The following is a 25,668-nucleotide window of genomic DNA, read 5'->3' as shown; positions in this document are numbered from 1 at the left end:
CATATTTACGTAATAAAATGAATATCAATCGCTTCTAATTCAGCAGAAGAAAAAGAACAAACGCGTTTGTGCATTTTTTTAATAATGTAAAAGCAAAACAAAATTATACAAGCAATATTAATAAACAATTGCTGTTATTAGAGACGCAAATCCTACAACAAACACAACTATACACAAATCTCTAAATATACTATTTGCTATTACTCCGTACTTCTGTACAAAGTAGGCTGAGCTCTTTAATGGCTCTGGTAGCTCAGAGGCAATGCTCATGAAAGTTGATTCACCTGTGGGTCTGTATTCCTATCAAAAGATGTCAATTAGATGTACAAAACATCATTTGAGATCACTATAAATCCTTACAGGTTGATAAATCCTTCTACCACATAGCAATATGAGTTGAAGCAAGACAAAATTCCAAAACACAGACTAAATGAGATTGCTTGTGAGCCAAAAAAAAGAGGGGGTTATGTTGCTGTGAAAAACTTACAAAATGGATTGCATCATAATATGATCTATCTCTTTTAGCAAGACTACCGACTCCACCAACGCCATGTGCCAACCATTCATAATAGACAGCGCATGTTCCTAACCAAGCCATGGAAACAAAATGTAACAGGTTCCAATACTTATTTGCTGGATGGCCCGCTGTCTTTTGCTGCATTCGTTCCTGAGGATTTGTTCGTCGTAACATGGCTGCCAACAGCAACTGAGTTACCTTTCCTCCTAAAATTCCACTTTCGCTCAACTCTCTGGCCTGCTCTTCCTCAATCATCTTTTGAACAACTGGACGATGCTGCTGTGATTTACTCAGGGCCGGTCGCTCTTCGTACTTTTGACGACGTGGGTCGTGAGGTGGAGGATAATGTTCGGCAAGTGTATTGCTGATAGGTGCTTCTGGAAGTGAGCTCACTGAATTTGACGGTGAAGGCGTTGGAGACTGTCGAAGTCCTTTTGTTTTGTATCCAGTTTTTTAGTCCTTTTTTTTTTTTATTCTATTTTTCATTACCTGATTGGCTTCCGGTAATCTTGTTTAATCGACTTTCTGCAGAAGCCAAGATTCTTTGTTGACGCCTTGCGCGTCTTTTTTCTAATTTCTCTTGTTCTGACATGTCAACTGTAATACTTCTTTTTCTCTTTTTTTTTTTTCCTGTGAAAGAGAGAAAAAAATGAGGTCGCTGGTTGTTTGTTGAAGGATGACCTTCTCTGTACAATTGACAGGTTCTATAACGATGATTGGTGCGGAATGTAAATATATTTTACTGTATGGAAAAACCCAAGGGGGTCAAAAGCAGTTGTCAAATGCAAAAAAAATGCCGTGTAGAGCAAGACAGGGCGTGGACTTGCTTTGGCTTTTTAATCATCCTTAGTCTATCCTTCTGATTTTGAGGTCTCTATTTTCATTAATAGTTTTGACTTTTATTCTTTTTCTATATAATCAAAGGATCATCATCCATCCTATTCAAAGTACTCCTGTTATTCAAGGGAAATTGTCTATCAACTGTGCTATCCATTTGCTCAAACGGCGATTGAAATTATGAAAAAAGAATTGTTTGAGCTTGAAACAAACGACAAAATGATTTAGAGAAAAGGTGGTTGATTTCCAAAATAGTACAGAATCATATGAAATGAAGGGTGCATTAAGTGAGTTTATTGTTTCTTTACATTTTACAGCTTATTAACGAATTTACAACATATACAAAGAATATTAATTTGTTTTACATATAAAAAAAAAAGGGGAGGCAAGTGCATAAAAGTCATATAAATTATGTATACGCTTCATATTAGAATTTTCGATAGTGAGTCCAATTTGAAGGTTGAAAAGCTTTTGTGATGAAGGGAATTGTGTAAATAGTGTCATTATCATATACTCTTATTGATGGTATATTTGAATACTTTGAGTTCTTCTTTTTATTTTCCATCTTGATTTTCACGCACTCTACTTTATCCATCTCGGACAAGTAACAGTATTTTAGTTCATTGGCAAAATCCAATAAATAGCTGAGCGCATGAGCAAAGAATTCTACAAGATAAGATTTGCCTTGATCGAGAGCTAGATGAATAGATTGAACGAGCCGATAAAGCTCAAATGATCCACTTCTTGCCTGCTCTACCAATCCATGTAATGTATCTAACCAAATTGTCTTCCAACAATAGTTTGCGGGCGCTCTCAAACCCTGAATGTCCTGTTCTGATTCATAAACTATTCGAATTACGCAAATTGGCCATGACTGAAGATCATCAAAGGAGTTGCATGATAATCTACGAGGCGCATTCATAACTGTCATCATGACCCACTGAAAATTATTCTGGTTGCTTGATGAATGAGAAGATCGATCTAACCATCGGACACGCAGGGTGTGATGAGATTTGTACTTTGTCTTGCTCACCTTCTCACACAACTGACGTACATCAGATTCATGAACAAAGGACATGATAGGTCGATGCTGTAATTCACTATTTATCTGTGGAAAATCGATGGATGGATATGCATTTTCAATTGTGCCAAAAGGGCTTAATCTAAGTATGGTAACCGGACCAAGCACAGTATTCTGTTGTGATGTAATATTGACTGGATGTATAAGCCAATAGTCAAGATCAACCGTGTTGGCAAGTGGATCATGATGTATGCAGATTTCAAAGGGTATATAGCCTGTTGATTTATGTTTGAGTAAATAGAACGATTCTTTCTTTATGGGATTTAACAATTGTATGGATTTCCCTAATAGCTGATTAGATTCGTGATAACCGAGTATATCAAGTAGTTCATCAGTTGCCGTAACAATAGTTTGTTTTTCTTTATTAACAATCAACAAAGAAGAAGAACGAAGTGGACATTCATAAAATGGATGGCTACCCATAAATAATATATAAAAGAAAGAAGAGAAATAGCGGGGAAAAGAAAGAAAAGGAAGTGAAAGGGGGGACATATATAAATCATTACTAAAAATTTCTTTCGCGTGGACTTTGGCGGGTTTCACATGCAAAAGAATGAGAATTGGTGTAACCTGAATAACTGGTTGATTACATTGTTAAATTTAAAAAAAGAAGGTGACAAACATTTGAGTAAAGCATATGAATAACACAATAATTTATGTATCACAAATACTAGGCAGACTACAATAGAAACCGGCTTGGATATCACTCAACATTTTATATGAAAAAAAAAAAAAATGCTTTAAATTCAATTTCAAATACAAATTACACAGAGATTTATTTTGGAAAAAAAAAAGTATTTTTTATACCAATTATTTATGCACACTTAAAAGAGGATCTATAAAATATTAACTTTTTTGTGACACTTGAGGATGCATTTATTTGTATGCCAGGGACTTTTTTTTTTTTTACAGTAAGAGATGAATCATTGCTGCAAACAATTTTAAATTGATCTATTTTATGAATTAATCGTATGCTTGTTACCATCATTCATCCTGCAAACAAAAATAATTATTGTATTTGAGATAGTCATATTGCTGCTATGTCACATCGTGCTACAAAATTGAAGCTTGGATAAGTTATTAGTAAGGAGTGATAGAACTTGGTTTTAAACATTACACACAAGTCTTTCTAAATTCATATTCACCAACTTTTTTTTTTCTTTGGTTATATGTAAAGCATTTTTCTGTTTATAAATAAACCCAAAATGGATAATTGCCCATGATGCTTACTTTATAAGTAACATTAATTAACAGCAAGAGATTTTTAGATGAAAATACTTTAATTACAAATGTCCTAATGCTTTACATTGCCGTATATTAAAGTTCAATATAAAGAGACATCTTGTTCTACAACAAAGAAGCTTATGGGCAGATAAATCAGTAATAACGTATTAAACCAAGTGTGTATTATCAATCAAACAATTATTCAAATATTATTTTTCTGTAAATCACGACTTTAACCTTCAAAACTCATACATTTCAAGCCGTAAATAAAAGAAGGCTTATAGAGATTATTCTAAAAATACGTGTAGAATAAAGAAATTTACTTGAGAAAAAGAGTGACATTGAAGGATCAGACAATCATCACGATACGTTGTTTAACAAAGATGACTGAAGCAAACTTGAAAAACAGCTCAGAAAGTTGGACTGTTTGGATATTGGGTATAAAAGAAATCAGCCGAGTTTTAGATGACACAGAATGCATTCATTGGTTATACAACCAAGCTCGATCACAGCATAGAGTGCTAAAAAGTTTTGTTAAAAAAGTTTAAATCGATCAACATGAGATACACAAAGATTTAACCACGTTTTATTCAAATTGGATTTCTGTTTATGATTACCTGATAATATCGTCCAATCACTTAAAAGGTTTATCTTTGTTTCACTCCACACATCATTTTTTCTTCATTGGTCAAATAAATAGTCTGTTGTCACCAAATTTAAATCAAATACAAAGGTCGTACAATTCTTATTTTAACATGCGCCAATTATTAAGCATCTTTCTATAGTCAACTTCACTCAAAATTGAGCTTCAAATCAGAGCGTTTTATTCATTCAAACGAATTAAGATAGGACCACACCGTGCTTTATTCAGCCAGATACAATCGATTACATGTAATATATTCTTGCGTTGCATTTGAACTCACGCAAACACGTCATGCTCATTTTTGCACTCATTTCCTTTCTTGTTAATTAGTGATCTTTGTCTTTCTTTTTTTAAACAAGTAAATAAATAAAATCAATAATCATCAGGCGTTTGCTTTGATCATCTATGTTAAACAATCAAGGATACATTGAACAGATATGTCTATGTTAAACACAAACCATGTTATTTATTAAAAACGATCCTCTATAGCACAGCCACAGTTGCTTCATATCTCATTCAATGTAGTATCAATTTGACCTCTTTGGATCTTTTTAAGATTATAGAATGATTGTCTGTGTTATATGACCTGTTTGTTGACAAGATGCTAATAAAGAGAGTTTCAATAGAATCAAAGTAAAAAAGGATGTTTTTCAATAATATTACATGCCTAGAATCCATGTACTTTTCATATTATAGGTGTCAACATATGTATATCTATGTCGCTGCTTATTCATTGTACTGAACCCTTAATTAAACACTATACCTTATTCTATTGACTAGTTCATAATTTATTATGAGCACTTACCCTTCAATCACTTGTCTTTTCTAATAAGTTACATATACCAATAAGGCTGGATTTTCATATAATCATGTCACTAAGCCATAACAACTTTTAACTACTATAACAAATCATACATAATAACAATGATACAAACTTTTATGCTACTATCTCTTCTACTTTAACCGAGTCTCCACACATTAAGGTGGGTGATTCAAACAGGTCATCTATAGCCAATAAAATCATTACTGCTTCTTCAAGTACTGCCACTACTTTTGTAATGACTACTACTGTATCTGCTAGCAAAGATTCAATGATCAAGAAAAGAAGGGCAAACAAGGAGCCATCAGAAGTGCCAAAAAAGGAACTCAGTAATCATTTACAATTCCAAATCATCAGATACATTAGCAAATGTCATCTATAACTGTGATTATAAAAAAAATTTCATCTATTCATTTATATGTCTGTCATAGATTATCTTTTATTTTAGAAATTCCTCACTCATTTGAACAATGCCATTTTACGTGTTATTTTAATTATATGAAGGATGAACAACATTCTTTGTATTAGATTGGATATCTGACAATACAAAAAGATTTATTATTTTAGTCGATACTTCTTATCAAAGAATGCTATTAACACAGTACATGCTCAAAAAGATTATGTTTACTCGGAGTTAACTACATGGTCTTATTGAAAGAAACTCGCATTTTATTTTAATCATAATCTTGTATTAAGCCTTATATTTACAAGCATAAGCTACAATCAATTGCTGCTCTACAATAGACGAAATTCAAACAGTTTATCAAAACGTATGCCATAACAACATTGAACGTCATCGTCATCAAGTCACCTCTGCCTTTTGTTCTTCAAAAGAATACTTGATGACTACAGCAGTCTCTTTTTATGAAGCGACATACACTCCCGAAAGCCAGAGTAGTCCTAGTCCTGATGGTTTATCATACATTATTACTGCTTGTATTGAAACCGTCAGCTCATCAAACTATTCTTTTGAGCTTTTTTAATGACACACGCACACACTCTCTCTTAGCATCTTCCCTCCTGGTCTTATACATGCGACTCACTTTTGCCAAAGAAAGACAATTTCACTGACCTTTGGAATTGATGAATCACTTCACTTGTTAATATGTATATTAGATACCATACTCAACTATTCAATAGATGCCCTCTTATTGCAGAATCTACATTGATTACGCCTTTCCAGATCGGCTTTTTTTTATAATAGATGATTTTTTACCGCTGAAAACTATCATCAATTGCCGTCATCTTTATTCATCTTACCAGCATGAATCTCTTGCTCGAGCAAGAAAAAGCTTCGGATAGAATTCACTATGTGTGCTTGCATCAAAATGGATTTTCATTTCCACCACTTCAGTCTCTTTCCCATCTTCTCCCACAAGGTTTTAAAAATTCATTTTTATATACAAAAAGACCTGTTCAAACTAAGCATAGAAAAAGAAGAACCAAAGCACTAAATTGCCTTTTTTTTTTTTTTCCTAAAATGAATGTTTTGCAATTGAGGGGTGTGAATCTTTCATGAAAGGTAAAAAATGCAAATCCAAGAAACAAAACGATTGGCTGATCTGATCGGTTAAATAAAGAGAAATGAAAGGAAGAACATAAATGCCGGTAAAGGAAATAGTAATAACCGTAATGTTATCCAATAGGTACCAGCCTGAACGAACAAAGTATTACACAAATCAATAAATCTGAACATTCTCAACATATATAAAGCTGATCAAATCAAATCAATTTTAGTTTTACAAGGTTACAGATATTTTAAAGCTAATAAATTTATATGAGACATATCGAATCAAACCGAGATCAACATTCATACACTGATTCTCAGGATGTTGCAGCAACTCTGGTTGTGACAAAAGAAGTTTGTTATAGTGAAAACTTTGCGACTAAAGAGGATTTGATTCGATATACTGTGTTGATGATTGGTATTGTTATGGCAATGTTTATGATGTCTCTTAATTCTACAGTTGTTGCACCTGCTATGAGTATCATTGCTACAGAATTGGACGCAACACAATCTCAAACATGGATAGCCACTGCTTATTTAGTGGCAGTGAATGCATTCCAGCCATTGTCTGGAAAGGTAAAAAGTAAAAAAATAAAAAATAAAAGAAGTAAATTTTCTTTACTAATCCAATTTTCACTTGCTTTTTTTTTTCTCACCAGTTTTCTGATATTTTTGGAAGGTAAATGTTTATCATCAAAAAGGATCGATCTTTTATTTAAGAAAAACAATGATAGAAAAACAATCTTTTTGTTTGGTATTATTCTATTCTTTGTTGGTTCTCTTGTTAATGCGCTGTCTACAAATATAAACATGTTGATCGCCGGCCGTACCATTCAAGGCTTTGGAGGTGGTGGTGTGATGTCAATGACTTATATTATTGTCACTGAAGTAACTCCCCTCGCTCTTCGCCCTCGATTTCAATCTTTGCTTGCTGTTGTCTATGGTATCGCAAGTGTGGTTGGGCCCTTGATAGGTAATAAGAAAATAAGAATGCCTCCTTTAAATATAGATTTCGATCTGACTTTTATAGGTGGGGCATTTGTCGATCACGTTTCCTGGCATTGGGATTTCTGGTTAAATGTGATACTTGCTGCTGTTTCTTTTGTGATCATTTTAGTTTTCTTAAAGCCACCACAAAATGACAGAAAGACTAGCTTCACAGATAAGTTGAAGAGAATTGATTGGTTGGGTACTTTGTTTGCAACTGGGTTTATTGTTTGTTTACTCTTGGCTCTCTCTTGGGGAAGCAGTTATGGGTAAAAGGAAATAGTTGGGTAAAATTTGCTTTACTAATTTCAATAATATATTAGATGGGGAAGTGGGCATACCATTGGTTCTTTTGTTGCTTCTGGTGTATCCCTCATTGCATTAATCTTTGTTGAAGGTTGGGTGGCCAAGGAACCTGTAAGTTTATTGTTTTCAGTTATTTACATATTTATATGTATATGTCATATAGCTTTTGCCTGCAAGCGTAATGCTGAATCCTACCTGTGCTTCTGTTTATCTTTACATGATCTGCCTTGGTCTTACCTTCATATGTGCCTTGTATTTCGGCCCTACTTATTTTCAAGCTGTCTTTGGTGCTGATAGTACACAATCCGGCATTCGTCTTATCCCTTTCATGGTCTGCTTAATCACTGGATCGGTTGCTAGTGGTTTATTAGTGCGAGTGTTCCCTTACACCAAATATTATATCGTTGTCGCTGCCGCTTCCAACGTTTTATGCTATGGTCTGTTCTATACTGTCAACGAAAACAGTAATTGGGGGCAACAAGCAGGCTATCTTACATTTGGGGGCCTTGCCTTTGGCCTTTCTAATCAAAATGCCATCTTGACTGTGCAATCCGCCGTGGAACTCAAAGACATTGCTGTTGCCACATCCTGTGTTAACTTTTTCTTGATGCTTGCCTCTTCTATTGGAGTCTCTATTTACCAAGCGCTTATGTCTACCTTTCTTAAAGCACAATATGCTCATTTGTCAACAGATATCATTGTAAAAGTCAATGAATACGGTGCGCTAGAAAATTATTTGTATATCCGCAATATGCCTGTAGATCTTCAAAAGCCTGTCATTCATGCATTTGCACTTGCCATGCGTAATCTATTTATTATTCCCTTGGTATCCGCATCGCTTAGTTTGATTGTCGCTCTCTTGTTCAAAAATGTTCGCTATGGTCCTTCAAAATCACCCTCTCCAAATGAAGAAAACCTAGATGAAAAAGAAGCTGCTTAAAAGATCACACATACGATCTATGTAATAAGTTTATAATAGAATGTAATATTATTTAGGGATATGAATAAAGAGAGTCATCTTTATCAAACCATAGTCACTGCTCAGACTTATTATCTCACACATAAAAAGCCTTTGGGATGATAAACAGATTCTTCGAACAAAGTAAAATCAACCGCGTAACGTTATTTTTTAGTTGTAGTGATTTGCTTTTGAAATTCAAGATTTTCAAAAATAGAAATCAAACTTTTTTCTTGGCCAATCAAAATATTCATAATACATTCTAATCTTTTGTTTGCCAATCAAAACTTCCTGTTACCATTCAAATTTATTAAACAAACAAATGTTTACTCCAAACTGAAGACGAAATTTTATTTCTGATAAGGCGGCATTTTTATTGTTATGACATTTTATTTTCTGATTGGGTGATGGAACGAGTGTATAAAAATTAAACCTCTTTTATAGTGGTTGTGAGGGTTGCGGTTGTCGTTGTTCCCTTTGTTATTAATCAGCGTGATGTCTCTACCAGCAAATTGAACCCCTGGAAATGATAAAATGACCAAACGCATTATGGAAGATCCAAAAGTAATAAGCTACATTACTGAGGCATTAACTAAAACCAAAAACGACTATTTCAAGGGCAAATGTGAATAGAGGAATAGAGCCCGTTCAGATGTAGTTCTTAAACCCAAATCCTTTTTTTCAAGGCTCTCTCCTATCATTCTGGAGATCCGGCATATGGTAAACAATAAATTTATGAGAACGGCCATCAACTACTATCTACAAGCCAATTTAAGATACGATGTAGAGCCCATTCATCTGATCATATGTGTGGGAACACTTCATAAAGAAATAAAAGATGATGTAACGGATAGCAGGCTCCCAGGCATTTGATCATACTTCTGTAAGCCATGGGCAGCAGAGTGTTCAATTATGTGTTCGGATAGTCTCAATCAAAATTTGAGTAGTCCACTTGACCCCTTAATTGCACTTGGACTGTTTCTTAACAATCGCTGTCATTCAACTCTAGATAATCCGTATGCTAGTGATGCAACTATCCAATACTTATATGTCTTAACTTTGCACTATCATCAGGTCGACTTGCAAAATGTAACAACCTTGCCGATGAGACTGGTTAATACCCAGCTCACCAAATATGATCATTGATAACGCTAGCGAATATACTAAAGTAACCAGAACTAGCAGAAGCAATTAGCGAGACTAAATCAAGAATATGTACAAATAAAAAGAAAGTATGCAAATTTGCTCACTACTGAAGCCTCATCTGATACAGCAGCTCTTGATAATAACGAGGAGAATGATGATTTTCTTGGTATTGAAACCTCTGAAGCCTCAGCATCCGATACAGTAGCTGTGGTAGAGCAAACTACTAACGAAGATTATAAAGCAGCGATGGATTTTACAGCTAAATTCAAGCAAGAAAGAGCAGAACAAGGAAAAAGATTGGATTGGATAGCCTGTATGAAAGAAGGAAAAGATATATTGAAATACAAAAATGTCCACTCATTTCGAAATCAATTTTGTAAGTGTATTAAAAAAAAAAGAAGAAAAAAATTAGAACTTTTTTTTTTTCAATCTTGTAATTTTTATTCCAAAACATACATATCCAGATTTAATAAAAATCATATATGAGCTCTATCATAGGATTACCAATATTTCACAACTTTTGTCTCTATTTCATCAACCGAAAAAATAGAATATAAATGTCATTAAAGGATCAAATTTGCTTGCTTCGTCTTCACTAAAACTAATTGAATCTTTGGAAAAGATTAAGTAGTTTTTTGCCCATACAGTACTATTCAAAATCTGCCAATGAGGTTTTCCTGAAATGGGCAACAGCATTGTTCTTACTGACGAAGAAGCCTTGTCAGTTAAGATAACAAGAAAAGGCTGAATATCATGGCGATCAATCACCTCCAAGTATTTTTCGACTGAATACTTTATCGATGCTTTTGTAACATTCAATTGAATTTCTAAAAGGACCGCATGCGATTGAGACATATAAAGAGTAAAATAAGCATCCACCAGAAATTTTCTACGAATAAAACTGAAATTAGCATAATCTTCTTTTAAAATGGATTCAGCAAGCAAGCTGAAGAAGACAGTGCTTTGCAAAAGCTTTGTAGCTAAAAAAAGTGAGCAAGTATTCAATTGTATTTTATAGGTTTGACTTACTTTAACCCATGTTGCTAAAAACTAGAGAGTTAAAGTATCGTCGAAATCCAATATGTTGCCCTGAAACAAACACTAAGAAGGCGACATACTAGGCTTTTCAAGTTACGCAACTTCATAAACGCAACCGCAACCGCAACCGCAACTGCAGCTGAAACTTCGCAACTGCAACTCCGCAACCGCAACCCTCACAACCACTATAAAAGAGGTTTAATTTTTATACACTCGTTCCATCACCCAATCAGAAAATAAAATGTCATAACAATAAAAATGCCGCCTTATCAGAAATAAAATTTCGTCTTCAGTTTGGAGTAAACATTTGTTTGTTTAATAAATTTGAATGGTAACAGGAAGTTTTGATTGGCAAACAAAAGATTAGAATGTATTATGAATATTTTGATTGGCCAAGAAAAAAGTTTGATTTCTATTTTTGAAAATCTTGAATTTCAAAAGCAAATCACTGTATTTAAAAGTTTGTTATCTATTTTTCATTTTGTGTCGTTTCTTTTCTTTTTTTCTTTTTCTTTTTTATATGATTGCAAAATATACACAGCCTTTGAATTCTACTTTTTTAGTAAAAGCATATAAAGATGCTCATAAGCGTCTCTTTTTATTTGACTATGATGTAAGAACTTTTATTTTTTCTCTCGTTCTATAGCAGACCTTCCTCATCTCTTCTAAAGGGCACTTTAACTCCCATTGTCAACAATCCAGCCGATGCTCAACCAACTTCAACTTTATTGCATTGTCTTCATTTACTTTGTAAAGATCCAGCCAACATTGTCTGGGTCATCTCGGGCCGTGATCAACTCTTTTTAGATCTTCATCTTGGCTCCAAGATCCCTCGGTTGGGGCTCAGTGCAGAACACGGCTCGTTTATGAAAAAGACCCACGATTGGACAGATATGTTGGAAAACGCAGACATGTCATGGAAAGAGAAGGCGTTGGGCTTGTTTCAAAAGTATACAGATCAAAATCCGGGTACAGTCATTGAGCAAAAGAAATCATCTATCACTTGGCATTATCGCAACGCAGCTGATATAGAAAACGCGTAAACAAAGAAAAAGAAAAAAGCAAGTCCTACCCATATGAATATTCATTGATATATAATCTATCTAGTACAATGCAATCTGAGCTATGCTTTGACGAATTAAAGAGTCTATCTGGTGTTGACATCTTGGTAGGAAAGATGAATGTAGAAGTGAGATCCATCATGGTGAATAAAGGAGAAGTGGTGAAAAGAATTAAAGAAAACGAAGGATATGATTTTATTTTGTGTGCAGGTGATGATAGAACAGATGAAGACATGTTTAGGGTACTTGAGGATGAAGCTGGAGCATATTGTGTGTCAGTAGGTCCTGTGACTAAGGAAACAAAGGCTAAATACAGCGTAGAATCAAGTGAAGATGTTTTAAATGTGCTTGGACAGTTGGTTTCTTTGACTACAAATAGTGTATTATAGACAATTAGAAATTTACAGTGTTCCACTCCCTTTTGATTGTATAATTAAAGAGAAAGAAATATGTGTTTATTAAATTGTATTACAAAAGAAAAAAAGGGGGTTAAAAATTACATATTATTCTTCAAAGAAGGAGCAGTTTCCCAAGGCAGCTGCACTTTCTTCAGTATCTTTAACACAACGGAAACCAATGGTTGCACTTCTGTCAACGGCATCTGCCATAAGGATGTATTTGCCGTGTTCATCATTGCGATAGGCTTGAGGAAAGTATTTACCATCTTTGGGTCTGTAGTAAGATCCACCACGGATAATGGCTATGATGTATGTGTTAGGAAAAGAAATAGTATCTGTATTACGGTTGGTACAAACCTGCACGGGTATGCTGATCTTGGTATACATCCGTCCACTGCCAGACGTTACCTACAAGGTCATAAACACCAAATGGAGATCTTCCGGAAGGATAGGCGTCAACATCAGCAGGTGGGTGATCAGGATAGAGTCTTTCACGGCCTTCATAAACTTCAGCTACCTTGCTTTTATCCCACTCGTTACCCCAAGGATAAGTTCTGTATTCAACACCACATTGAGCAACATATTGCCATTCCCATTCATGTGGAAGACTATGAATAATTTTTAGTCACTGAGTAAAAATAAAAAATAGATGTATCCATACCGTTTTCCAGCCCATTTGGCATAGGCCCTAGCATCTTCGATCGAAACATGAACCACTGGCTTATTAGCGCGAGAAGCAGGATAGCAGCCACCGATCCAGTGCTTCAAGAAGTTGGTGGGATCTTTTGGCTTGTAGTTGGTAGCATCCAAGAATTCCTTAAACTGACTTTCTGTAACAGGATAAGCGTCCATATAAAATGGCTTGAGTTTGACGCGATATGGAGCATGGATACGAGAAGGTTGATGTTCCCAAGGGTATCTTATGTCCATAGCAGGATATTCGTGAGAGCAACCAGGAGCAGGCTCTATGCCTTTGACGCTAAAGACGTAGTTATCGTCTCCTTCAATGCGAACCATGCCACAGGTCTGTCCAGTTGTATGTTTGCTGACGGTAACTTGGTCCATCTCCTGCCAAAGAATGGTACTGTAGATGGGATTACTCATCAAAGGAGTGATGGAACGACCCTTCATTGACTTAAGAAGAGATTCAAATCCAGCAGGTAAAACGGATATATCCGAGGTAGCAAAGATACAGCCATAGCCCTGTGGTTCAATATCAAAGCTCAATGTGGCAAGTCCATCCACAATATTGGTGGGTATAATTTCAACTCCGCGCCAGACATCATAAAATTGAATACCAATACGATAGTTCACGGTCATCTGATGGCCTGATACAGCGCTAGATCCACGATTGACAAAGGTCCAAACTACCTGATCAGGCACTGTACGGCTAGGAAACTTGGTAGAAAACACGGTTTCCCAACGAACGCAAGGGCAGTGAGGTTCCCATTCAGGGGAGGTAAAGAAATCGGGACCGAAACAGCGGAGGATACTGGAAGTACGACGTAAAGCTTCAGCGTCACGAGGAGAAAGTTGATTCCAAGTTCCAAAGATATTTTCCCAGACTTCTATACCAATACCTATATTGATTTGTGAAGAGAAAAAGATGAAATGTGTGAGATATTGTGATCCTATATCACAGATGTAATACTATTTACCATTAAAGAATGCATGCTGAATGATTGATGTTTTATTTCTTGTCCATTTATCGCTAGAATGGGACATGTGTCTTGGTTCAATCAATTTTCTTGATGAAACAGTCGGTACATGTCTAACAAAGAAAAGAAAATTAAGCAAGTCAGATGCAAATAACTGCGGGGCAACTTACAAATTTGTTTCATATTTTGCTAATAAAAAAAAAGAAAAAAAAAGGGGGTTAGCAAATGATAGGATACAGTATTGTTATAAAGCCTTTACTCATATCCATCACATTCCATTGCGATGCACAAGCATTGTCTGTCTCATGTTTGCTGCTTGTTTGAGAGTGATAGACTAGGGGATGACCAATAGCAATGGAATTTTTCCAAAAATCTTGGGTAAAGAAAGCAGCATTTCCAGACATGCCGTCAACATTGAATTCCTCTAATGTACAAATTTTAGTATTCTATACTTTTCTATACTTCACTGCACTTACTGAATAATCTTGGCAGAATATAGCTCCAAGGTGCTTGTGGGTCGCGCTAATGCAAGAAGAACATGTTAGGATAAAATATTTAAAGAGCATGTTATCTTACAGTTCCATTGTCCCATTCAAGAGCAGGCAAAATGACCTTGATGCCCTTACTGTGGAATTCATCAATCAAGGAGCGAATACCTGCACCACCACCTGGAAGGCATCTAAAGTAATCTTCTTCATTGCGGCTATCACATCCGAGATTAGGGAAAGAAGGCCAAATCTAATAAGGCATGCATGTGTGTGTTACAAGAATATGTTCTCCTTTTTGGTTAAAAATAGTTTTACTTACGACAATAGAGTCAATAGCCCCATAGCGTTCTTCAACATCTACAATAAAAAGGGGTACATAAGTAAAGATGATATTCCTTTCGTATTCTTTTCTTTTACCTTTCAAGAACTTGTCAACAGTGTATTTATTACTGACAGGGTCAAAAAGAAACAAGTCATGTAACATGGCATTAAGCTGAACATAGCTTTTTTGTACCCATTGTAAACTAGGGTTATCATAAATAGAAGTAGTAGTAGAGTGAACCACTTCCTTCTGTTGTTCTATACGCCATCTGCGAATCCTAGTGTTCCATTCCAAATAATCACGGGGGGAGGTAGGACCTTCGATTTGATGATTTCTAAATTTGAGTTGGTAGTCTTCTTGGAAAGCTTTGACAAGCATGATAAGAATATATTAACAAAATGGAGTAAAGTAGAAGAAGAAGGAAGGACGGAGGCTTCCTCTACTTCTTTTTATATCAATTCCCGAAGGCTTTCAAACGCTGAATGAATAATTCTAAAAGGAGATTTGTACATTTTTACCAATTATGGGCGTTTCCTTGCCTTTTTTTTCCATTGTCATCTATACAATATTCGCAAATAATGTCCTTAAAAAAATAAAGTGCCGAAATCGACCAATCGACATCTCGATAATATCTTGTCGCACAACCAAGAAAAACCTACCCTTCTTATCCTAAATAAAAATTGACTAACCTGTATCCCAAGACAACAGGAAACAGTATCCTCATCCACATATTAATCAAGAGGATGGTTTACAAAAAGCTAAGGATAGAACAGAGGCGCTAATCAAGTTATGGCATATACAATGGGGGAGAGCCCGGTAATTTAGTTCATATTTTGTACAGACAGATTGTCACAGTTTAGCAAAGATGAAGCATTCAAAGAAAGTGATCGAATGTCATATCCACTCTCAAACAGTTTAAGTGTGTCCTCTGTCATACGAAATATTGATGTATCACTGCCATCAAACCTTTGAAATTCTTTAGTAAATCATTTGTATGCTTGGTCTACTATATCTAAGCCAAGGTTTTTATCATATGATTGCTCCAAATGGTTTTATGTTCTTGACCGAAGTTCTTTTCTAGCTCACAAGTATTTTTGATTCTTGAGGATTTTTTCTCTCTCTTTGAAGCCTAATAACATTTCCTTGTCTATCTTTTCCTGTACATTTTCCCATTTTGACTTTTCAAGTTGCTTCAGCTGATTCCATGCATTGTTTTGCTCAATTTCCTTCTTTCTTTATGTCAAACAGTTATCTAGTGTCGTTATTTTTATAACATAGGTTTCTGATGTTTTTGAGAAACTATTTTCGATATCAATTTTCATATTGACTCCATCGATTGATTTTCTATCATCAAGTTTTAATATAATCAATTTTCATACGTTACATTAAATCCTATCCTTGTTCGCCAACGAAATTTCAAATTAAAATTAAGTTGTGAAAATAACACCTAGAATGATGTGAATTGAAGACAAAACAAACATTTTGCACGACAAGCCTTTTTTATTATTATTATTATTATTATTATTATTATTACAGTATGAGAGCGTCAAATTTTATTTAGGAACAAAGAGAAGAGTCTTTCTTGGTTGTGCGACATTTTTTTTTTTTTTTCCACTGATTACCAATCAAACTTTGTAAATACCGTATCATCTTTCAATGTTTATCACGTTTTTTACATTTTAATACAAAAATCCGGAGAGGAAAAGTAAAAAAAAGCAATTAAAACTCCTTCAAGGTTATACAACTTTTTTTTGGGTCAGCTTTTTTTGGCATTGAACTGTTCCCCAAACATGGTTCATACATTTCTAATTCTTGATGGACATCCGACTGCATTTGCCTCAACTGTTAGGCAAGAAAACTCTTTGGTAGAACCAAAAGGTAAAGAAGATTACCTTTTATTAAATACAAAAAACAAAGAAACTAAATAGACAAATACAAAACAACATTTATAGATCAACTTCCACCTTATCCATTATGGAGTTGTATGGTATATGGCACATTAGAATTTTGTCGCATGGGCTGGGATCTCGGACAAGGACTCGTAAATAATTAAAAAAAAATAAGAATTCAAGTAGATTTGAACATGCCAAACCTAACAAACATACGCGTTTTCTTTTTTCTGTATAGATCAACGTATTAGTTGCTGGAAAGGAGCCGATTGTATTGAATGATATAAAACAACAAAATGTAAATAGATTGCAACAACATTTCTCTTATGCTCAGCCTAGAGAAATCTATGATATGGATAGACTAAAGGCTAGCATTGATAAGGCGCTCACTATGTTTACAAAACAGCAGTCGACAGGTGGATATCGTTGTTGTCGTCTTGTGCTTCTGATTATCTCAAAGGATAATAATGAGCAATCATTTGAGTAAGTCTGCATAATACAAATATAAAAAAATAGAATGAATGATGTTTGGTTTGCAGATATCGAAACAATGAAAATGAAACGAGCAAGGATATTCGATTGATGTTGTACAACGCGATAGACAAAATGAGAGAGTAAATGAAGCATACGCTTTGTATATATTGAAGGAGTGTGTAAAACTAATAAACATACTTGTATAGCCTGGATCATGTACGGGTGGATATTCTTCGTCTATTTCAGCATTCGAACGCACTACCTGAGAACATAATTGACAAGAAAATATCCAGCAAAATTACCATGTCAATACACAATATACCAAACGGACAAAATGATTTGAGGGTTGCCATGACAAATTTAGCACAAAGTTATTACAACATAGGTGCTTTGAATATATCAAATATACCAATGAAGGTATACATATACTGTAAAGAAAAGCATTTACTTACTTACTATTAGTCATCTGAACATATGCAATCTACACATACCGTTTCATTATTTTACAAACTCAACGGAAATCATTTGATGAACAAAAAAGTATTCTCAACAGATACACTGATTTATGATCCAAATTATTCAAATTCAAAACAACTAAACTTGATTTATCTAAAAAGGAGCAAAAGAGCCATTCAAGGTAAAACTAAGAAGGAGATGTTAGAGTAAACATGTATACTAATAAAAAAAAGATTCTGAATGGTGTACTTGCAGGCACAATATATCACCTATGAGAATACATGACTTACCTACAGATGTCTATGTGGATATGACCATGAAAGGAAGCATATCCTATCTCATGACATCTGATACACAACAAGATTCTAAATGGACTCATATCTTGATGGCTGAAAATAGTAATACTGTTTATTCTCAACCTGATCTTCTTTCTAATTTTTCATTATAGATGCTATACATTTATATTGCTTAGATAGTCAACTCCAAAATCAGTTTTCAAAAATGATTGAAGACACTTATGAGATAATTGAAGTATTGCCAGAAGGATTAAAAAAGAACAAACCCACATCAGCAATTTTACCTCAAACCCAAGAGTTTATAGACACATTACTAAAACCGAATTTGCATTTGAATATAACTTGTTTCAAGAATGCGATCAATACCAATGCAAAGCACAAACTTATTAACATAAATCCAAAACGTTATGTGCATCATCTGCCTATTACGCACAAAATGACTTGTACAACCACAAAATCTATCGAAAACGCTACTCGGCCTCGAAAGACTACAAGCAAATCAAGCCGGCCGAATCGAGAACAGCAGATGAAGCTGCAAGACAGTAAGCCTAAACAAGGCACAGATATGGAAGTAGATCAAGTATGGGATCAAATCCAAAGATATGAAAGCATGACATTACGTGAAAGAGAGGATGCTGCTCAAGGTATCCTTCCCGATTTTAGACCTGTCGAAAGTTTTTCCAATCAAGGTATAAAGATCAATACAAACTTTAGAGGTCGCCGCGGCGCGCCCGTTAGATTTTCCTCACAGCCTACACAACCCGAAATTCAAAAATATCCAGATCCTTCTTTGGCTGTTCCTTACCTCAATGCAATCCCCCCTACGTTGGATGAAAAGGCAAATGAAGAAAAGGAAGAGATGAAAAGATTAGGTGAGCCCGGTAATTTGCTATGGTTTTATTGGATGAATGAGAAGGCGAAAAGAAGAGGAAAAGAAGAAGTAGAGGATAACGACCAGGATACGGTGCTGACATACAAGAAGGCCAGAAAGGAATTTGAAGGACGCATGGCTCAACCAGGCGAAAAAGGAGAAACGAATTAATCTACTATAACTGTGCTTTATTGTATAATACCATCATCTTGATTCATACTATTTCATTGCTTTTATTTAGTATTTTAAATGTTCTTTATTGCTATGTATATTCAATAAAGAAACGCATCAATCCATTCTTGCTTCCAATATCTGAACTCATGGAGATTACAAAGACATTAGTTCCAAATCTCTTTGAATCTGTTTCTAATGATGGGGAAGAATGGCAACTGAATTTCGGAAATAATGAAATCAGTATTGTTAAATAGGATCCTGAATTTAAAAAAGCCAATAAGTTTTTCTTATTTCAACTAGTTATTTAAAGCATTGATTGCAGAGCTGGAAATTTGTCAAAAAAAAATCCAACGAGTGGATAATCTATATTAAACAATCTTCAATTGATATCCTTTTTAACTGGCTTAATAGTTTGGTTAGTTAAATTGTTAGGAACAATGAGTTGATCTCTTTTCATGCTAGAGGTCGACTAGGTTGTCACCTGTACTATTATTGCCATTATTCCTTGCCTGAACTGTAACTGGCTACCAAGATATAAAAAGCTTGAATTGGGTTGAAGGTATCAAAAATCTTACTTTTTATATTACTTCTGGGTTTAAATTATCTATTTGTAAAAGTTTTCTTAAAAAGCGTCTATTCTTTTTTATTATTATTCATTATTAAATACATCCATAGTATAATATGACAACAAGCAACGCGTTTGTTTCTCCCGACTTTTCTTCTTTCAAGGACCCATCAGTAAATACCGACATGATTATATCAATCCATAATCCTGGCCATGAGCCTTCTGTTCGCATAAGAGATATTGAATCAGAAAGACCACAACAAGGCAGTCGACAAAGAAAGAATGAATTTGAACCTTATTTAAATGGTGATATTACAAACATTTCACAGTTTACAGCAGCGCAGATAGAACAACCAAAATCAGTAAAAACTCAAAATACAGAAAGTGTAAATCCAGAAGGTATTAAAGAAACAAATGTACAAAAAAAAAAAAAGGTTTTTTTTAACCATCCAACTGCAGACATTTCAAATTTATTAAAAGCAGAACCATACAACTATGAAGAACTACACATTCCAGAATGGTTCGACAGCTCAACTATTCACGATGTTGAAAAATTAGCTGTACCCGAATTCTTTGAAAATGGAACGATGACACCAAATGATTACATTACTTTTAGAAATACTATCATTGAAAGTTACAGAGCCAACGCAGACTATTACTTGACAGTGTCATCTTGCAAATCAAAATTACCAAATATAGATTTATTTATTTTAGTCAGAATCCATAATTTTTTAGAATCAAACAAGTTAATCAATACAATCGTAAGCTTAAATTAAATTGCATACATTTTTGCAGAGTACTGATTAAAAAAAAAAAAAAAAAAAATAGGCTGATCCACGTAGAAGAATATTTGATCCATATATCGAAAGCAGTCCTGAAGCTCAACTACTTCCTCATTCACAAAGAGACTTTAAAGATATTAACAAAGCAGATTTACAGTATTTAAAAAATTTAGTCTATGATGTTTCAGAAACAAAGAAGACTAGAGAATCATGGGACCTTTCTGTTGAAGATCCTTTGAATGCTGACAGTAGGAAAAAATACGAATGCAGCACATGCCACACAGACTGTAGTGAAATAAGATATCAATCATTGAAGTTTAAAAATGTCCAAGCCTGTATCGATTGCTTCTTGGAGGGCAAGTTCTCTGCAGCGCTCTCAAGTGGAGACTTTTTACGTGTGGATGAATCAGGGACTGATTTAAATATGGAAGAGGAGTGGACAGACATGGAAATATTGAAATTGTTGGAAGGGGTTGAGAAATATGATGATGACTGGTTGTTGATCTCTGAGCATGTCGGTAGTAGAACAAAGGAGCAATGCATTACTCAATTCTTACAGTTGCCCATCAATGATGAATTTTTGTCTACACGACCGACACAAATGGAGTTAGAGGAAATACCATTTGGTACTACACCCAACCCAGTCATGGCAATCATTGCATTTTTATCAGGACATATTAATAGCGGCGTGGCATCAGCAGCTGCAAAATCAGCACTGCAAATGTTGATGAAATTAGGAGAAGATAGTAGCGCAACATCAACCAAAGTCAAAGAAGAGGTAGACATGAGCTGTATAAAAGAAGAGGACGTGGATATGGATAAAAAAGAGTGCGAGCAATCTGAAGAAGTTACAGAGGCTTTTTCTAAAGACACAATGAAAAAGGCCACCATTGCTGCATTAGAAGCCGCTGTTGAAACGGCTCGAAAATTGGCGAGCTATGAAAACGAAGAAATTCAGCATTGGGCAAGACTGGCAGTAAAAACAACAGTTGAAAAATTATCACTAAAACTTCAACAATATGATGCATTAGAAACTTCTCTAGAGAATGAGCATGAAGAAATGGAAAAGCAAGCAAATATTTTGGCGAGTTCAATTGAGACGTTGGTGTCTCAATATCAACCATTAATGGAGTCAGATAAGTCTGTTTCAAGTAGTGCTTTTAATATGTCATAAAGCAATAATAAAGGTGTTTTATTAAAGCTAAATTATGCATAGTGCGGATACATGAAATTATTTAAGAGATGGGCCTTATGACATATCTACACAAAAAACCATCCAAACCGTATCCTAACTATTTCCCTTTTAAAAAATCCACAACCAATGAAATCAATGAATAAACCTGACTCAACATTCGACGAACGGTAAATAACAGTTGTCATTCGACTGTTTGTAAATTAATATTACAATTACCTAATCATATGAGTCAAACAGCATATGTACTCAAGTCAATTACTGCTTCATGCCTTATATTTATTGACAACCATTGCTTTCTTTCATGTTTCTATACAGTATACAAGCCACTAACAATACCGTAATTTGATTTTCCGATTATCGAAAACAAGTAAAACCTTTTTTTTTTTTTTTTATTCAGTAACCCCTTGAACAAATGTCAACTGAAGCACCTAAAGTAAAAAACTAAAAGCACGGAACACTTTTTATTCATCCTAACTAATCTTGAAAACAAAAAACTAGACAGCTAAGCGTGATGCTCTTCGTGAGTTTGAAGGCAAAGCTCGTGCTCTTTGGGATAATGAAAAAGCTTTTGAAATTAATGCTCCCACTATTGAAGAACACCCCAACTATGAAGACCTTCATAAAACTCATCCAAAGTACATGGCCTGTATGCCTTATCCTTACATGAACGGCCGTCTTCACTTGGGACATGCTTTTACTTTTTCTAAAGTCGAATTCTGTATTGGTTACGAGCGTATGAAGGGTAGAAGAGCTTTACTTCCTCAAGGTTTTCACTGTACTGGTATGCCCATCAAGGTAAGCAGTATGATACTAGCATAACGCGAGACCTTGTTTTATTTAAATGAACATTATTGTAGGCATGTGCAGATAAACTCGCTCGTGAAATTGAGATGTTTGGCAAGAACTTTGAAAAATACGATGAAGCAAAGGAAGCTGAAAAGAAAACTGAAGTCAACAAAAATGTAAAGAGTAAGGTTGCTGCCAAAACTGGCAATGTGACCTACCAATTCCAAATTATGCTCTCTTTGGGAATTCCTATTACCGAAATCCACAAGTTTTCTGATCCTTATTACTGGACTGAATTCTTCCCTCCTCAAACAATCTCTGATATGAATGCTTTTGGTGCAAAGGTTGATTGGAGACGTGCTTTTATCACTACAGATGCCAACCCTTACTATGATTCCTTTGTTCGCTGGCAAATGAGAAAGTTGAGAGAGATGCAAAAGATCAAATTTGGTGAACGTTATACTATTTACTCTATTATTGACAAACAGCCTTGTATGGATCACGACCGTGCCTCCGGTGAAGGTGTAGGTCCCCAAGAGTACACGGGTATTAAGATGGAAGTCCTTGAATGGTCTGATGCTGCCAAGGAAGCATTGGTTGCTAGCAATGACAATCTCAAAGGAAAGAAGATTTATTTGGTTGCCGCCACCCTTAGACCTGAAACTATGTATGGTCAAACAAACTGCTTTGTTGGTACCGATATTAAATATGGTGTTTACAAAGTAAACGAAAACGAAGCCTTTGTTGTTACTGAACGTGCTGCTCGTAATATGGCCTATCAAAAGATTTTTGCAAAGGAAGGTTCTATTGAAAAGCTTGCTGAGATTGACGGCAAATCCATTGTGGGTACAAAGATTCACGCTCCTTTGAGTCAATATTCCGCCGTTTATGTGCTTCCTATGGATAATGTTTTATCTACCAAGGGTACTGGTGTTGTTACATCCGTTCCATCTGATTCTCCCGACGATTATGCTACCTTATGTGATCTTAAGAAAAAGCCTGATTATTACAACATTAAGGCTGAATGGGTTGCATTCGATCCTGTTCCTCTTATCGAGACACCTTCTTATGGCAATCTTACTGCACCTAAGCTTTGCGAAATCAAAAAAATCAATTCTCAAAAGGATCGTGTTCAACTCGCTGAAGCCAAGGAGCTCGCTTATAAGGAAGCATTCTATCAAGGTGTTATGTGTATTGGTGAATTTAGCGGTATGGCGGTTCAAGAAGCTAAGAACAAGGTTAAAGACATCTTAATCAACTCCAAGGAAGCCTTTGTTTACAATGAACCTGAGGGTCTTGTTATGTCCCGTTCTGGTGATGAATGTGTTGTCGCTCTTTTGGACCAATGGTACATTGATTATGGTGAAGAAGAATGGAAGGCTAAGACTAAAAAATGCTTGTCCCAAATGAATACATATACTGTTGAAACAAGACACCAATTTGAACAAGTCTTGGACTGGCTCAACAAATGGGCTTGTGCCCGTAGTTTCGGTCTTGGTACTAAGTTACCTTGGGATGAACAGTTCTTGGTTGAATCTCTTTCAGACTCTACCATTTACATGGCCTACTACACTGTTGCTCACCTCTTGCATAACGATTTGAAGGGTAGTAGTGTTGGTTCTGCTGGTATTACTGCTGAGCAAATGACTGATAGCGTTTGGAACTACATCTTCAGACTTGGTGAATATCCTGTTGATTGTGGGGTGCCCCAAGCTACTTTGGATCGTTTGAGACGTGAATATGAGTATTTCTATCCCTTGGATCTTCGTGCCTCCGGTAAGGATCTTGTTCCTAACCACTTGACATTCTTCCTTTACAACCACACTGCCATCTTCCCCGAAGACAAATGGCCTCAAGGTGTTCGTTCCAACGGTCACTTGTTGCTTGATTCCAAGAAGATGTCCAAGAGTACTGGTAACTTCATGACCATGAGCGATGCTGTCATCAAGTATGGTGCTGATGCCACTCGTTTTGCTCTCGCTGATGCCGGTGACTCTGTAGAAGATGCCAATTTTGAAGATGCCACAGCCAATGCTGCCATTTTGCGTCTTTATACTCTTTTGGAATGGTCTGAAGAGCAAGTTGCTAAAGCTGACACTCTTCGTACAGGCGAATTCACATTCTTTGACAAGATTTTTGTAAACGAAATGAACAAATTGATTAATTTAACTGAAGCAGCTTACGATGCCACTTGCTATCGTGAAGTTCTCAAATATGGTGTCTACGAGTTCCAAGCTGCTAAGGATGCCTATCAAGTCGCTTGTACTGAAGCTGGTATGCACAAGGATCTTATTATGCGTTATATTGAAATCCAAGCTTTGCTTTTGTCTCCTATCACTCCTCACTGGTCTGAACACGTTTTGGGGAACAGTTTTGAAGAAGGAAGGTTTGGTTGTGAGTGCACCATTCCCTAAGCCTAGTGCTCCTGTAGATGAATCTCTTGAAGCTGCTACTCGTTATATTCGTAGAACCACAAAAGCAATTCGTGATGCTGAACTTAACTTGATCAAAAAGAAGAAGAAGGGAAAGGCTGCTGAATCTGAATATAAACCAAGCGAGCCTAAATCACTTAAAATTTTTGTTGCTACAAAGTTCCCTGAATGGCAAGAAGCCAGTTTGAACGTAATGAAAGTCCACTATAACAACGGTGAATTTGATGACGTAAAGATTCGTCAAGAATTGGGTGCTCAAGGCATGTTGAAGGATAAGAAGGTCATGCCTTTCATTCAAGAACAGAAGAAACTCATTGCCAAGGAGGGCCCTGTTGCCTTTAACCGTACTTTGATCTTTAACGAAGTTGAAACCCTTGAAAAAGCTGTGGATGAACTTAAGCGAGCCCTTGGTTTCCACACTATTTCAATCTTTGGACATGATCAATGGCCCGAAGAGTATATCAAGACCGCTGAAAGTGCTGTCCCAGGTGTTCCTTCATTCAGTTTCAAGAATGAATCTAAAGAGTAAATGCTTTTTTCTTTATTAGATATTAAAATAAACACATAATTTTTTATATAATTCAACATCTTTATTATTATTGTTCACTTGAGTTTGACTGGTAATCATTCAAAAAATAGTCTTTTTCATGTTCATGCATGAAGGCTAAAAATTCCTCGAATCGATTCTTCAAATCATTCTGCGTTTCCATATCGAAGCTTGATTGCCCCATCAGATTAGGTATTTCAACTAAGAAAT

At 35.5% G+C, this 25,668-nt stretch overlaps 10 protein-coding genes across 10 annotated transcripts; 6 read left to right on the top strand and 4 right to left on the bottom strand.

Moving 5' to 3' along the window:
• Positions 1-137: 137 nt before the first annotated feature.
• On the bottom strand, positions 138-1,109 carry RO3G_09433 (uncharacterized protein; the record flags this gene model as incomplete). The annotated part of the gene is made up of 4 exons (XM_067664018.1): positions 138-152; positions 205-300; positions 488-948; positions 1,007-1,109. The coding sequence occupies 4 exons, from the start codon at positions 1,107-1,109 to the stop codon at positions 138-140; spliced, it is 675 nt and encodes a 224-aa protein (XP_067520119.1).
• A 672-nt stretch (positions 1,110-1,781) lies between these two features.
• On the bottom strand, positions 1,782-2,858 carry RO3G_09432 (uncharacterized protein; the record flags this gene model as incomplete). Its single annotated transcript, XM_067664017.1, has 1 exon — positions 1,782-2,858. The coding sequence occupies one exon, from the start codon at positions 2,856-2,858 to the stop codon at positions 1,782-1,784; it is 1,077 nt and encodes a 358-aa protein (XP_067520118.1).
• A 4,197-nt stretch (positions 2,859-7,055) lies between these two features.
• RO3G_09431 (uncharacterized protein) lies at positions 7,056-8,862 on the top strand (the record flags this gene model as incomplete). Its single annotated transcript, XM_067664016.1, has 6 exons — positions 7,056-7,205; positions 7,289-7,308; positions 7,364-7,602; positions 7,660-7,885; positions 7,940-8,033; positions 8,086-8,862. The coding sequence occupies 6 exons, from the start codon at positions 7,056-7,058 to the stop codon at positions 8,860-8,862; spliced, it is 1,506 nt and encodes a 501-aa protein (XP_067520117.1).
• Positions 8,863-9,792: 930 nt separating this feature from the next.
• Positions 9,793-10,345, top strand: RO3G_09430 (uncharacterized protein; the record flags this gene model as incomplete). The annotated part of the gene is made up of 3 exons (XM_067664015.1): positions 9,793-9,896; positions 10,110-10,236; positions 10,337-10,345. 3 exons carry the CDS (start codon positions 9,793-9,795, stop codon positions 10,343-10,345), a joined length of 240 nt encoding a protein of 79 aa, XP_067520116.1.
• Positions 10,346-11,584: 1,239 nt separating this feature from the next.
• Positions 11,585-12,107, top strand: RO3G_09429 (trehalose-phosphatase; the record flags this gene model as incomplete). The annotated part of the gene is made up of 2 exons (XM_067664014.1): positions 11,585-11,677; positions 11,736-12,107. The coding sequence occupies 2 exons, from the start codon at positions 11,585-11,587 to the stop codon at positions 12,105-12,107; spliced, it is 465 nt and encodes a 154-aa protein (XP_067520115.1).
• A 521-nt stretch (positions 12,108-12,628) lies between these two features.
• RO3G_09428 (uncharacterized protein) lies at positions 12,629-13,843 on the bottom strand (the record flags this gene model as incomplete). The annotated part of the gene is made up of 3 exons (XM_067664013.1): positions 12,629-12,825; positions 12,881-13,131; positions 13,185-13,843. The coding sequence occupies 3 exons, from the start codon at positions 13,841-13,843 to the stop codon at positions 12,629-12,631; spliced, it is 1,107 nt and encodes a 368-aa protein (XP_067520114.1).
• A 504-nt stretch (positions 13,844-14,347) lies between these two features.
• RO3G_09427 (uncharacterized protein) lies at positions 14,348-15,369 on the bottom strand (the record flags this gene model as incomplete). Its single annotated transcript, XM_067664012.1, has 6 exons — positions 14,348-14,370; positions 14,441-14,605; positions 14,658-14,703; positions 14,758-14,919; positions 14,989-15,026; positions 15,087-15,369. The coding sequence occupies 6 exons, from the start codon at positions 15,367-15,369 to the stop codon at positions 14,348-14,350; spliced, it is 717 nt and encodes a 238-aa protein (XP_067520113.1).
• A 1,412-nt stretch (positions 15,370-16,781) lies between these two features.
• RO3G_09426 (uncharacterized protein) lies at positions 16,782-19,148 on the top strand (the record flags this gene model as incomplete). The annotated part of the gene is made up of 7 exons (XM_067664011.1): positions 16,782-16,869; positions 16,944-17,032; positions 17,119-17,363; positions 17,561-17,771; positions 17,817-17,991; positions 18,107-18,208; positions 18,259-19,148. 7 exons carry the CDS (start codon positions 16,782-16,784, stop codon positions 19,146-19,148), a joined length of 1,800 nt encoding a protein of 599 aa, XP_067520112.1.
• Positions 19,149-19,832: 684 nt separating this feature from the next.
• Positions 19,833-21,672, top strand: RO3G_09425 (uncharacterized protein; the record flags this gene model as incomplete). Its single annotated transcript, XM_067664010.1, has 3 exons — positions 19,833-20,115; positions 20,176-20,477; positions 20,545-21,672. 3 exons carry the CDS (start codon positions 19,833-19,835, stop codon positions 21,670-21,672), a joined length of 1,713 nt encoding a protein of 570 aa, XP_067520111.1.
• A 433-nt stretch (positions 21,673-22,105) lies between these two features.
• RO3G_09424 (leucyl-tRNA synthetase) lies at positions 22,106-25,440 on the top strand (the record flags this gene model as incomplete). Its single annotated transcript, XM_067664009.1, has 4 exons — positions 22,106-22,126; positions 22,192-22,488; positions 22,551-24,753; positions 24,851-25,440. The coding sequence occupies 4 exons, from the start codon at positions 22,106-22,108 to the stop codon at positions 25,438-25,440; spliced, it is 3,111 nt and encodes a 1,036-aa protein (XP_067520110.1).
• Positions 25,441-25,668: the final 228 nt, after the last annotated feature.

Source organism: Rhizopus delemar, genomic scaffold (genome assembly GCF_000149305.1).
Source record: "Rhizopus delemar RA 99-880 supercont3.7 genomic scaffold, whole genome shotgun sequence".
NCBI lineage: Eukaryota > Fungi > Mucoromycota > Mucoromycetes > Mucorales > Rhizopodaceae > Rhizopus > Rhizopus delemar.
Note: the sequence above shows the minus strand (reverse complement) of the source record. Positions and strands in the feature narration are given on the sequence as shown.